This window comes from Dendroctonus ponderosae, unplaced genomic scaffold (genome assembly GCF_020466585.1).
Source record: "Dendroctonus ponderosae isolate FM_Combo_2020 unplaced genomic scaffold, Dpon_F_20191213v2 Dpon_F_20191213_6, whole genome shotgun sequence".
Lineage (NCBI taxonomy): Eukaryota > Metazoa > Arthropoda > Insecta > Coleoptera > Curculionidae > Dendroctonus > Dendroctonus ponderosae.
In genome coordinates, this window is record NW_026018814.1 from 3,499,815 (window position 1) to 3,513,456 (window position 13,642).

Here is a 13,642-nt window from a genome sequence, read left to right on the forward strand (position 1 = left end):
CCGATAGGCGTCTGTGGATTCATGAAATAATACTTTGCAAAAAACAAACGGGCTAGCCGCAAACGTCCGTGCCGTATAGCGTGAATAACCCTGTATAGGATATAGAAAATCTTATTGCTGATTGGTTGCCAGTCATGATACGTCAACGGTACTATTATGCCGTGTGCTGGGGCTATCCGCTTGTCCCAGACAGCGACTCCAGGCGACTGACGCCAATTTCCAATCACTCTGTATATGTTAAAATAATCATATCTTTGACAGTCAGACCAGAGGATTCATTTGCTATGTACATACACCGTGCTAAGTACATTACATCGACAAGCGCAAAGACGAAAACCGGCAAACATCAAACGCACCGCGCACGTTATGATCCGATCCATTCGCCGAAGCCGAAGCCGAAGCTTCAGTCCATTATTGTCCATCGCGTAAGGTTTACGCCAACATGGCGGCTTTCCGCTATACGCACGCTGTGGTCAGCCGAATTCCTGTGTCTTTGCGAACCCGAGGGCAAATCGACCTGGAGGAAGCGAAAAAAGAGCACGAAGGTTATGTTCGATTGCTCAGGGAACTGGGATTGGACGTTATCGAACTGCCACCGGACGAGGCTTTGCCAGAATGCGTTTTTGTTGAGGACTGCGCTGTGGTCTGCAATGGGACAGCACTCATAACTAGACCAGGTGCCGCACATCGTCAGAAAGAAGTAAGAACTGGGACTTATTTCCTTATTTCTGCTCACATACTCACACTTATTAAAATAATTTTAAAAATCGCTGAGCGGCTCAGGCCAATTAAAACCGGAATAAGCGCGCATTCGATTAATTTGCAATACAATTATTGCACGTCTGGATTTTGTATTCCAAATTAGCCCTTCCATTAAGAAAACATTACGTAAATCGGGTTGTACTGACCATAACAAATGTCACGCACTTTCAATCAATGTATGAAAAAGTCTTGGAGGTTGCACAGGTGTCTGCTACATATAAAAAGGTCTAAGATCGCAGATTTTTTCCAAAAATTCGACCCAGATATGAAGTTATCTCATAGAACCAAACGGGGAAGAAAATCGGTCTTTGTTATGCCATTTTAAAAGATACATATTTCCACTTGCGCACCTTAGTTTTCAAGCAATCGGAAGCAAGTTTTATTACGACACCCTATATATATTTAATACCGAATGTTTCTATGGTATGTATTCTGTTTGTATGTAGAACGATGTTGTATTCAATATTCATGCATTATTTAAACTTTTGACTGCGGGTAACAGTCGAAGTACAGTAGATATACGGGTGTTCAGGGTACAAAAATACATTGGGGTCTCGTAAGCCGTCAGACACAAAGTCGGTTAAATTAAGGAAAAGTTGCGCATTTTAATGATCAACCAAATGGTGTTTCGATACTAAAGCCTGTGTCCCATGCATCCGTTTATACGATGGTACGATGATACGAAAGTGTTTCTATTGGTTGGAGATCTGTCAATTCGTCCTCCGTCGTACGAATTGACAGATCTCCAACCAATAGAAACACTTTCGTATCATCGTACCATCGAGCATGGGACGCAGGCTTTAGCCACACAACCATAAAAAGAGTAATTTAATCACGTACAATCAGACCGTGCGAAGTTCAATCGTTAGGACAGATTGCTCGCAAATTGAATCCTGGAAATTCCAGGTGGAAAAAAATTGCTAAAAAGTGTCCTTAATCAGGACAAAATATGAAAATCTCGGGCCGATTAATGCGCATTTAATTTCCTGAAACAGTTCTTTTACACGAGCGGGGCACGCTAATGTACCAACCAGTTCGCTCATATTTTATTTCGGCCGGTCATAAATCTTCCGAGCAATTATTCAAGAAAAGAATTTCGGAAGATTGTTCAACAAAAGTGTGATTTACGATAGAAAACAGGCACCTTTGTCCCTTAATATATGTATAAATGGTTTATTCGCAAATTGTATAAATCGCCGATACTGAAACGTTTGCCAGGGCAACTCTAATGGGCTTGTAATTCGACAAAGGCCCCCCGGGGAATTGACGTTTTCGTCTAATTAACAAGATATGAGTTTAATTTAGGGGATTTAATTAACTATTCTGTATTTGTTCAAAGCCACTATCAGTAAAAGCGCTCCCCAGATTTTGCGAAGTAGAACAGCAAATAGAAAATTTAATTAGCGAAAGCCTTCTTTGCCGGCAGGAAACAAAGCCCATTTTTGCTTAGTTTCGGTTAGCGAGCACAACAAAAAATTGTTCTGCTGCTCTTTTAATCTCGCTTTTATGTTTCTATGAATTTCAGAAAAAACCCGTATTCTCAGGCAAGAGCCCATTTTCATAGAGAAAGGGAATGGAAAATCTAGGGACTAAGACAACTGTATAGAGAAAGTTTATTTCAACACACCAGCTTCTCGCTACTTTTCCCGTTAAAAAATATGATTACTATTGCAACAATAATAGGTTTCACAACAGAAAGTCGTTTCAACTGAGATACGAAATACTTAACAGGGCTGATTGGTCTGGAAAAGCTCCCAATCCAGGTATTGGTCCGCTTTACCATTTTTCCAAGCGCTTTTGCTTGCGCATCGAAAGCACCATTAAGAAGAGCGGAAATCCACGCAGAAAGGATCTCTTGGGACGGATGGGCAACTTTTCCAGGCACAGCATATATAATACATTTCCTTAAAACTATCTACTTATCACATGTCAAAGAATATCAAAGCCTTGGTCGGTTCTAACAATGGAAACAATTGCTTTAGTGCCAAACACCGCAAGCAAAAAACCTTGCTCAAACGCCATTAAGAGGTAACTGTTGAGAATTGCCCTAACTTAGAGCCATCGAGTAAAATTATGATCAGAGCCAATCAATCACTGGCAAGAAATTAGCGATAGCAACGGCCTTAAAACGAATAATTGAATTGACTTGAGCCTCCTAGAAGCCGCAACGGCCATCATGATGTGCCATACTTTCCGTTCTCGAAAACGCCCTTCCGGAAGAACGGCGAAAAGTTGATGAGCGCCGACTTGGTGACGGGGCCCCCATAAGCCAAAGGGCACGTCGATAGCGTTCTGCAAGTATCAATCAGCCTGCGCAGGTAGAGTTCCAAATGGCGCTTCCTGGACACGGCCACTGAATCCGAGTTGGCGAACAGCACTCTTGAAGGAAACGGTATTGCACTAACCTAGAACCAACATTAAAAATTTTTAGAAATATTAACTAAACAAAGTAAGCTTTTTTACAAACTCCTTTTTGGGTATTTCGCCTCAAAAATTTTTGTCTTTAATAAAGACAGAATTTCCTCACATCTTTTAAAAGACATGAGGAAATTCTGTCTTTTTTAAAGACAAAAATTTTGGAGGCGAAATACCCAAAAAGAAGTTTGTAAAAAAATTAATCCGCCTCAATAATGTAGAACTTATCTACACAGTAGGCTTTGATTGACCGTGACAACAAGAATTGTTTAATGAAATAAGTCAACTTATTTTGACATTTATTCTTATTTGCTAAAATCCATAGGTTCAAAAGTCCAGATGCCTCCTGGTGGCTAAAATTATAACTACAAGCTAAGTAGTAATTTCCCACTTGTTTTTTTTGACACTGACATTAGTGTCACATTGGTATTTACATCTGCTTGTGATTTGTTTTGGCTTCTCTGTTATCTTTTAAACAAATAGAAACAGATCGAAAAGTGTGTAGGTATTGTTTGATGTCATAAATGTCATCAACTCCCATAAATAAACTAATCTGACAAGTCTCAACTGTCACTGGACAACTCGTATTTGACGAGCCATTCATCGCAGTATATCTTATTTTGTTCCGAGCTAACTCGCACGCGCTTTACCCCTAAAACTTTTTTAGATTAGGTGCATCTTTTGTTATTATATTCAACAAAGAATAAAAATTGCGTGTTCAGGCCAAAGTATTAGAATTGATTAAAAGTATAATTTTAAATTGAAGGTAACACCACGTAATTACCCATTTAATATGATTTTTATGTGATATTCTCTTCCAGCAATAATGTTTAAGTGCACAATCTGCGATAAAATGTACGATTCAAAACAACAATGGAACAGGCATAATAAACTCACTCATAAATTGTCAGTCAAGTTTTGTTATGACTCTAAGCAATGTGAGAATACATTTCAATCTAAAAGACCTCTTCAAAAACAAAAACACCTAATAACAAGTCACAGTGAAAAGAAACTGCAATGTAAGGAGTGCGGAAAACTTTACAAATCATTGAAGTGTTTGAGTTTTGGAGTGGCCTGCACAAACCCCCGACCTAAACCTCATTGAAACTCTTTGGGTTCAAGTCGAACCCCACATTCGAAGGGAAATGCTTCCAAAGAAACAAGCTGCGATAAATAAAATTTGCGAACTTTAAACTAACCACAGAATATCGTTTAAAAACCTGTCCGATAGTGTATTAAAACGTGTTATGTATTAAAATACTGTTCCTATTTTTTTATCAGTACGTATCACCTTTCAAATATGCCTCGCTTATGACGTAGCAACGCCGTATCTGCATCCACAGGTCAAGCCTACATATTTAGTGTCTTTGCCTACGCGTATGTCGATGGTCAGTTGTCGCTGCTTGTCCACGAAATGTTTAAAAGTTACGGAAAATCTTTACCGGAACCGGTGTAAATTATACATTTTTAAACAGCCGAAAGTGCACCCTACGTTTTGGAAACAAATGTAAGTAGTCTAGCATTCATTATAGATTAATCAGCTTGATTGAACTTGTACTAAATTGCGAAACGTCAAAACCAATCTTTTGCGTAATAACCGCGAAAACCAACAGTTCCTTAATTTCTTTCCCCCTAATACCTACCTTATCTTTGTAACGAGCCTTCATTGCTATGTGAAGATCACGAAAGCGACTGTATCTTCGCAAAACGCTCCATCGCTCATCGATTGTCAATATCCGAATCTCGTACTCATAATGCGTCTTCGACCCTGCCCCCCTTAGGCAGTAACTGGTTATACTGATTACCGAGTCGCAATCTGTATCTGAAAATACCATTTACTCGCCTGCTAGGGATTTTCCGGTTAAAACTTACCAGTTGATATTGAGGGCATTGATCGGTACATGAAGTGATTGTAGAACCTATTGTTCTGAGCCTAAAGGAAACATGAGCTCAATTAGATCGAAATTTTCGGTTTGAATACTTACGTGGATGGAAGATGTATATAAGGCACTGGTAGATCCGGTGTTCAGCGGTCTGATCGGACTGGGGCTATCCATGTCCTGCAATGGATGCTCCAAAGCCGGAGATAAATTCGAATAACAACCGTACTTCATTGCCATGTATTGCCGTTGAAGTTCTTGCAAATACTGAAAGTTTCCATAACCTAGTACCGTTAATCAGTGATTCACCAGATGGTACTCACAGCAATTTGTCTATCTAAATGCTCTTTTGGTATTTGGTTATCCAAATTCCTAAGTATCGAGTGCTTCTGTTGCGAGATTTTATGGGCCAACTTGCGCAACGTCTCCGCATCTTTGCGTCGGTTCTTCTTCGCCACTGGCGAGTGGTTTTCTATCGAACTGGTCGATTGAGAATCACTGATAACGCCCTAGAGAAAATCCCCATGTTTTTCAACAGCAATTTACTTAATCTTGCAAAACCTGCCTCATTGCTCGACAAGTCGTCGCAGCTTTCCTCGTGGCGGTTGCGGCCAGATGGGGGTCGAAGTTCTACGCCACTGTCGCTCATTAGGGGGTCAGCAGGTATGACCGACAGACCCTCTTCTGTAGGAAATTCACAGCTGTTGGGCGCAGTGTGATAAGTTGCGCTGCTGTTGGAATTGGCTGTATTAGGTTCGGTTGAGGAGGACGATGGGCTGACCTGTACTTCCACTGAGTTGATTCGCTTCAAATTCAGTGTCAAGCTGAAATACACATATGCCTAAATACAAATGATTTCGAACAATATCAATGCTTACCCCTGCTTTTTTTGTTCGATTTTGTCTAGCTCTTCCCCAGTTCTCTTGTTCAGATTGTCTTTTATCGCTTGCAATTCGGTAAGTCCCAGCTTAGCGCCGCCGAGATTTTGTTGGTCATCCACTAGGCTGATCAGCTTCTGATCGATTTGTTCCATGCTTCTTTGCTTATAACACAGAGCCTGCACCCGTCGCGTTATCTCCGCTTGCAATTCGGCCAGTTCCTGCCTCTACAAATGCCATCGTTTTACACTCAACATTTTAGAAGTTCAATGAAATGCCCGTACATGAACGTTGACGAGTCTCTGGATTACATCCGGTGCCCGAATAGTATTGAAAATATCAATCAAACGGTCCGCTTCACTGCTGGAAAGGGGTGTCTTTTGCGATTTAGCCGCTAGTTCCTATAAATCATTGTTTTCAAATGACCAAATACATGTTAAAATTACAAATTAAATAGCCTTATTGCACATCAAAAATACCGAAAGAAAAACTGAAAATCAGAAACTAAAATACCTGAAATAAAAGTTTGGATGCAGTATCCGAAAAACTAATGTCATTGGCGTGCATTAAAACCAAGTCGCTCATGTTTCGAAACTTGGACGAAAATGTACAGCGCTTTTGCTCCAACGCATCACATTCTCCATTAATCTACAGAAAACGAAAATAAACAGTAATAATAATAACTAAGCAAGCCGCAAAAAGACTATTTAAAAACCATCCGGGATTACCTCTCCCAGAACTCTCAGTCTGTCTTTCTCTAGCTCCTCCCTCTGCATAATCAAATCCTGCTCTTTCTTTTCTAGTTCCGATTCCCGGTCTTTTTGCTGGTCAGTCAGCACTTGCCAGTCATCGTGTAACTGTTTCGCCTGCAAAAGAACACTTTTGCCCAAAAATTCACAAATATTCAATTGCAAGTCACCTGTTCGGCATACTCTTGTTGTGCCATTCGTTTCTCGCTTTCTAGTTTGGCTTGTGCCTCTTCTAAGCTTTTCTTCCGCTTTTCAAACGCCTGCTTGCTCTTGGCAAACTGCTCCTGCTCCCTTTCAAATTGTTCTTTTGCCTTCTCCAGCGTCAAGCGTTGCATATCGATTTCCGACTTGTCTTCCTCGGCACTGAAAAATGAAATGAAAACTTGATTAATGGAAAATCTTCAAGCGAAAGAGACTACTGACGTTTGTAAGTTTTCTATCGATAGGGCCAGATCAGGGGTGGACCAGCTGAGCAGGCTCAGCCTGGATAAATTGTGAGCCTTTTCCCCTTTTCGCAGTTCTGCAGCTTCCGCAGGATCGTTAAACCTGAAAACATGGGCTTTGCCCAGAAATATGATGCAGCCTTGCGATAGCTTAGCGGGAGACTCCAATAATTGGCTGTTGAGCATCACGTAAGCGCCCGGCTTTGGTGAAAGAGTTGCTATCCCATTTTGGAAGATAATGCTGCAATGCTCTGATTCCATTCCGGAGCCTAGGTGGAGCAAAATCAGTTAACACCTCCTTTTGGGCTAGTTTTTACTAACCGCGTAATTCTATATCCTGTCTAACGTCAGCACTTCCTGAGCCGATACTGGTTATTCCTTCCTTTAAGTGATAAAGTGTCACACCAGTGCTCAGTGGATCATCATCGATGGCCACCAGATGGGGCCGATCCGAATCCAGAACCACCCCAGCCCCAGATTTACGCAGTCCCAGTGCCGTTTGTTCGCGCAAAATTGCTTGGGCTTCGCGCCATTTGCCCGTCCATTCTTCCGTCAGTTCCTTTTCTCTGGTCTCCTTTTCGTGTATCTGCTGGGCCAATGTATCGGACTTCTGTTCGCAAAACATCAGAGCCTTCAGTTTACTGATTTCGTTACGCAACTCTCTGATGAGCGTAACGTTCGGGTCTTCGTTCACTGTCGGTTTGTTAATGATGTTTTTGGCCCTGTTCGCGTAGCGAAGCGTGCTAAGTGTTTCGCCATAGTTGCAATCTAAAGAGGAAAATTCCGGCATATTAATATAATCAGTCAACGGATCAAGCCGACAAATTTAATTCGTTTTGGGTAGATAAATTACCTGCAGGGGAGATAGCAGCGATCATGATAGTCTTCGAATTGCCCCCTAAACTGTCCTTCAACAGCCAAGTGAGAACAGAGTCTCGATACGGGATGAAAAAGGACCGTTTTTGTCCTACCTGGTCCTTTGAGTCGATTGTCGATGACTCTGCTAGGGCTGATATAACAGACCCTTGAAACAAAGCACGGATTACTGTTAAGAAATCGGGATATGTGAATGCCGCCTACCCAGAGTGACTAAGGACTTATTGATATGAGCCCCTTCCTTTAGCCGTTGTCCAGTGGCTCCAGTTGAATCGGCCCGTTCGCTTCCTGCCAGATCCACCAGGTGAATCTAAAAGTGATTGATAGAAAGTGACTGGCTGGTGAGACAAAACACTTACCTTTGAGACGGTTTCGCTAGGCACCCCATCGCAGTAGCTGGCTTGAACAAACGTGATGGTGAAGATCGCATGACTGCGGCTGCTGACGTCGTTCATGTTAGTCGAAGCTGTAGTCCTGTGCGAGTTTCCCCTGAAAATACCCGCATTCTATCACGATTTCCCCAAAACCGCATTGTTTCCCCACCTGGTCATGCAATCCTGGATATGGCCGTAATTTGTCACCCAACAGGTGGTCAGCCCTTGTACGTACGGCCCTTTCTTCGGATGTTCCCTCACTTTCAAGTTGCTCGTGTCTTTGTCCCTCCGGTCAATCAGCAAATCGGCCACTCTTTCTTGGTAAATTTCCAGATAGCTAACTTGAACTCGATGTGTGGTGCCTCGTTTCGAATTTTCGCACATTCGGTCGAACAGCGCCTTGCAAATGCGAGGAATCAGTCCTTGGTTTTCCTAGAAAGACGGTCTGAGAACTGTGTTTGGGATTTAAGTGAGAACGTACTGGTGAGCCCATCATGGTAAAGGTTTTTCCACTGCCCGTTTGGCCATACGCGAAGACACAAGCGTTGTAGCCCTCAAAGGCACAGTCCACAACTTCAGTGCCCAAATCATTGTAAACCATCTCTTGTGAGGCATAGTTTAATGATTGGTGGTCGTGCGACCAGTACGAATGGTCAAAGGTGAATTCTTTGTACCTGATGTTTTCATCCCGAGTGTTCGCCTATAGAATTTAGACGATACATTTCGTGTGATAAGGTGATGAATTTGTCTATTCAATTTATAGTCAAATAGTCATGCTAATCTATTACACTCTTAGATGTGGGATCTTGATATGCGTTAAGTAACCACATAGCAGATAAGCCATAGACAATGTGTTTGAATACTGGCACTAGAATCCGCTAAGCAATCTGGCAATTGACAAAAACACAGCAGTGTGCCAATGCTGTGGCCTAGATTTAGGAATGTTAAGCACCGTTACCTTGCAATTTAAAATGCCCGTGGTCTTGCCCTTCATCTGAATAATCAACTGGGCATCCAAGTCCTTTTCCCTGCAATAAAAACAATGCTATTTGAACCAGAACAAGGGCAGTCAAGCATGCAACTAGTACCTTTGGTTGAAGGGCCTTACGCGAACAGCCACTTTAACCGATGCCATTTCGTGTATACTTTGCTACTTTCCTATTAACGGCACTTTTAGACCATTTTCTGCCGGTTAGTGAATAGTTTTTCCAGTTTGTTTGGGTTCTGGATGGTATCAGATGTGAATGTCATCGGAGTACAATAACAAATAAACGTCATGTGGACATCTATCTTCATCTCACTCGCCTGGCGATCCGCTTAAATTTTCGTAGCGAAAAACGAAAGCGCAAAAAAGTTCCTGTAAGGTCAAGCTAATTGTCAATCGTAATTAATAAAATTGTAAAATAGCGGCACAATATGCAGTGATAGTTTGCCAAAAGTTCGTAGCATTATGCAGAAATTAAGTGGAGAAAGAGTATCTGTTCGATTGGCCTCAGCCGCCATATTGGTTGAGGCTGAGACTCTTCTTTTCTAGGCTTGAAAGGCTTGAAAAAAAGTTAACCTAAATACAGCTCGTATCATAAGTGAAAGTCTTCATTTATCAACAAAATGTGTTTAAAAGAAAACTAACCATTTCGTATGGCTTTGACGGTGGAACAGTGCAATTTACTGCTTGAGTAAGTATCTGAAATTGTCCTTAAAGAGTCTCAGTTCTTTAGAGTTGCGTTTCAGTGTTCTAGAGCCAGGAAATATTAAGTCCCAAAGTCTGGAAGCCCTGACTAAAGATGTGATTAGGAAGTTTGATAAATCTGACCACTTTCGGGGTAAGAAGCTGATGACACACTGTTTGTTTATTAACTTGGCTGTTTCCAGTCGGAAGTTGCCTTGTAATGCTCCTTCAAGCCGATCTCTTACCCGATAGGGATCAGCGAGTCGCTGCCCTCACTATTCTTCAGCAGCTTTACAGAGGAGAGACTCTAATAAACAACCCTTTTGCGAGTATTTTCTTACACGTGTTGGTTAGTGGTTGAAAAAAGTGGTTTCATTGGTGGCTTTGCTATAAAGACAGCGGTTTCAGTACTCTCCAGAGCAGCACAACACTATCGGTGTACCCAAGCTGGAATATCCAGGCCAGTTGCCTAAACTCAGCGACGCAGAGAAGCATTTCGTTACTCTATTGGTATCAGATACACCTAAAGATGCGGTGAGTCAAAAATGGGCTCCAGAGGGACAAAACTAGGCGAGTGTGACATGTTTTAGCAATTCCTGAGGAAAACTGCCTTACAAGTGATTAGCCAGGAGGTGCCGACGGCTAGTACTGTAGATCTAAGTGCTATTCGGGCGGCCTTCACTGAGAAACAATCTGAACTGCCTCAAACCAGCAAGTCTGGAATTCCAGTCATTTTGTCTTTGCCGGATAAAGCCTCCGATAGAGAGTAAGTGTGGCAGATTCCATTAAACTGACGGAGAATTTTAGAGTCAATATTAAGTAGATTGTGCTTTATGAATTTAGTCAGCCAGTGACCTCTTTAAGAGAGATAATCCAGAAACTCGCCACGGGAGAAAATGCGCCAATTAACCGAGTGTACAAGCCGGAATTCGTAACTCTTGCGCCCCCTCTATTGAACTGCCAAGATGAGGTTGGTGGTTTTACAAGCCTCCCATCCTTCTTGGTGCAGGAAATTTGTTTTTCAGCCAGTGTGGCTGAATCCGACTAATCCTAAAGAACATTTAGTATGTTACGATGCAACGATGTGCATTCCGGACGTCGCTGGGTATGAGGCGCGGCAGCTAATGAATAAGGCCTACAAGTCGGCTCTGTCGATCCCCCAGCAGCAACAGCTACTTGGGGAACTGGAAAAGGACCCCAAGTTGGTTTATCATGTGGGATTGACACCATCCAAGGTACACGATGGACCTAACAATAGCAATTTCCTGGGTTGACTGTGGTTAAATTCCAGCTCCCCGAGTTAGTTGAGAACAATCCTCTCATCGCTATAGAGGTGCTTTTAAAGCTGATGCAGTCCAAGCAGATAACCGAATATTTTAGCGTGCTGGTCAACATGGAAATGTCGTTGCATTCCATGGAAGTGGTCAACAGGTCAGATTCTAAGAGAAAACTGAATCGGGTTTCAACTGATGTGTTGTAGGTTGACCACCACTGTGGACCTACCCACTGAATTTGTGCACCTCTATATATCCAACTGCATTTCCACGTGTGAAACAATCAAGGATAGGTACATGCAAAACCGTCTAGTGCGGCTGGTGTGCGTATTCCTGCAATCTTTGATCCGGAATAAAATCATCAATGTGCAAGTGGGTATTTGCCCGGAGTGGTTTCGGCCAAGGTTGATTTACTTGAATGTTGTGGCTTTAGGAGCTGTTTATTGAAGTCCAAGCATTTTGCATCGAATTTAGTCGGATTAGAGAAGCTGCCGCCTTATTTCGCTTGCTGAAACAGTTGGAATCGGGCGAGCTGGGATTGGTGTCGTCTCCTACTTTAGGCAGTAAAACTAAATTGGATGCCTAATGTCCGATTGTACTATTGAATAGTTATTTTATAGTGAAGTTTTCTTAATCATTGTACGTAGCTAAATCAAATTGTGACACTTATTAATTTGAAAATTTTATTGGCTAATATATTTTCTTATGATAAATAGGGTTTTTTGGTGGATAATTTAGGGCATAAATGAAACCAGTTTTTCTGGAATATCATGTTTAAAATTCAGTGCGAGTTTAGGTAAAGTATTCCCTTTGGGGCATAGAACGGGTGTAACAATAATGGCAAGTAACGTTTTAATTAATCACAAAAAGCGCCCGAACTGCTTTTGTACACCAATCATATAACTGAGAACAGACTAGTTTCTCTTACACAGACATTTACCACAGTATAGTGCCTTGTTCAACTACGGTATAATTGTAAGCTCATACATAACCGGTTTGCCTCACTCACAAGTGTTTTTGGAAATACTAAGTACAGTTTAAAACCTAACAGTCAAGATCAGTATATGTACAATATTGAGTTTGTTTGAAGGCAGCTTGTTTGTACATAAATACGAAAACGTGCTTCGTCATGTGGACGATATGCTTCCAGGCCATGGAAGCAAGCAGATTGGTTGGTAATATACCATAGGATTTTCTATTGGTAAAGTTGTACTTGACGCGAAAAGCCCTCTTCCGACTTTCCTCCTAATGCGATTAACCAACGCCTTTTATTTACAAATATTCAATAATAATTAGTTGCTAAATTGACATCCAATGAAAGCACTTGGAACGGCATTTGTATATCCAGCAAGCCTCGCAGAATTGTCTTAAATCAATAAAGTAACTATTTTTTAAGTCTAGTTTTGAGGCGAGCACTCGTCAACTTCTTCGATAATCGAGTCCTGCTCGACTCGTTGTCGTCGCAGCACCAGTTCGTGGTACTTCTGTAATAAAACACCCCCATGAAACACAGCAGCAAAAGAAGGAAAAACACACAAAAACAACAAATAAAGCGGTTTATTTTTGCATCACGAGGCAGTTACCTCTTCGCTGGTTATCACAATGATTCTTTGGTCTATCTTCGGGATTAATTGACAAGTTTCCTGCTCCAGATCGTCCAGAGAAGCTCTGCGCGTTAGTTTGGCTGTGTGGTGCGTGTTGTGCGAAGTTGTGTCGATGGTGCTGGCGCGCCGAAGAATTGGCGGGCCTTCCAGTTCGCTGCCATCCAGCATCTTCACTAAACTGTGCCTGGAAAGGATTTATCCCTAGGAAGTTAATGGCTTAAGGCTGAAAGCCCTCCTGACCTTCGAGACAACGTGACCAGCGATTGCCGATGTTTGGACTGACGCCTTGTTTTGCCCAGCCGCATGTTGATGGCTTGGAAGTGGTTTTGAACCGCCAACCCCAACTCTGGACACTCCCCTTCATTGACCTGAGAAAAACCGGTTGAACAGGTGAAAGTGGGAAGTTGCACCTTCTTACTAGCACTTCGGTGTTTCGCAGCATCACATAGCCGTCACATCCGTTGTGCATGTAGCTTTTGGTGGCCAAGCAGTAGTTTTGCTCCACGTTCAAATATTCGTCCCCGATTCGCACGAATTGGGGCTCCACCCTGGTACCAGGGGGTTTATTGGGGTTGAAGGCGAAACTGAGCCCTGCCACTTGCGGAAATCGCCCCTCCAGCTTCGGGTACATGCAGACAGCGTTCTCAAGGGCTTCCAGAATTTGCTGTCCTAAACCACCAGGGAAAAGTTGAGGGTACCCAGATAGCAATTGATATTC

The 13,642-nt window shown here is 42.2% G+C and overlaps 3 protein-coding genes across 3 annotated transcripts in view; 1 reads left to right on the top strand and 2 right to left on the bottom strand.

Annotated features, from left to right (window-relative positions):
• Positions 1–2,358: 2,358 nt before the first annotated feature.
• Positions 2,359–9,656, bottom strand: LOC109534146 (kinesin-like protein Klp98A). Its single transcript, XM_019899722.2, has 20 exons — positions 9,466–9,656; positions 9,336–9,405; positions 8,859–9,077; positions 8,547–8,809; positions 8,363–8,492; positions 8,208–8,313; positions 7,981–8,151; positions 7,449–7,895; positions 7,108–7,396; positions 6,855–7,047; positions 6,664–6,801; positions 6,449–6,583; positions 6,220–6,336; positions 5,936–6,162; positions 5,623–5,881; positions 5,381–5,566; positions 5,163–5,324; positions 5,050–5,110; positions 4,821–4,999; positions 2,359–3,167 (listed from the first exon to the last, which is right to left on the bottom strand). Exons 1-20 carry the CDS (start codon positions 9,510–9,512, stop codon positions 2,937–2,939), a joined length of 3,630 nt encoding a protein of 1,209 aa, XP_019755281.1. The 5' UTR covers positions 9,513–9,656; the 3' UTR covers positions 2,359–2,936.
• Positions 9,657–9,898: 242 nt separating this feature from the next.
• On the top strand, positions 9,899–12,033 carry LOC109534148 (CCR4-NOT transcription complex subunit 11). The gene is made up of 10 exons (XM_019899724.2): positions 9,899–10,053; positions 10,109–10,200; positions 10,250–10,395; positions 10,455–10,580; positions 10,637–10,812; positions 10,890–11,016; positions 11,072–11,281; positions 11,338–11,477; positions 11,527–11,692; positions 11,754–12,033. Exons 1-10 carry the CDS (start codon positions 10,016–10,018, stop codon positions 11,904–11,906), a joined length of 1,374 nt encoding a protein of 457 aa, XP_019755283.2. The 5' UTR covers positions 9,899–10,015; the 3' UTR covers positions 11,907–12,033.
• A 42-nt stretch (positions 12,034–12,075) lies between these two features.
• The window catches only part of LOC109534147 (mannosylglucosyl-3-phosphoglycerate phosphatase), a gene marked incomplete in the record, with an annotated part of 7,543 nt that continues 5,976 nt past the window's right edge, over positions 12,076–13,642 (bottom strand). The window contains 4 exon segments of the mRNA XM_048667828.1: positions 12,076–12,804; positions 12,904–13,108; positions 13,165–13,292; positions 13,343–13,593. Coding sequence (XP_048523785.1) covers positions 12,718–12,804; positions 12,904–13,108; positions 13,165–13,292; positions 13,343–13,593 — 671 coding nt within the window.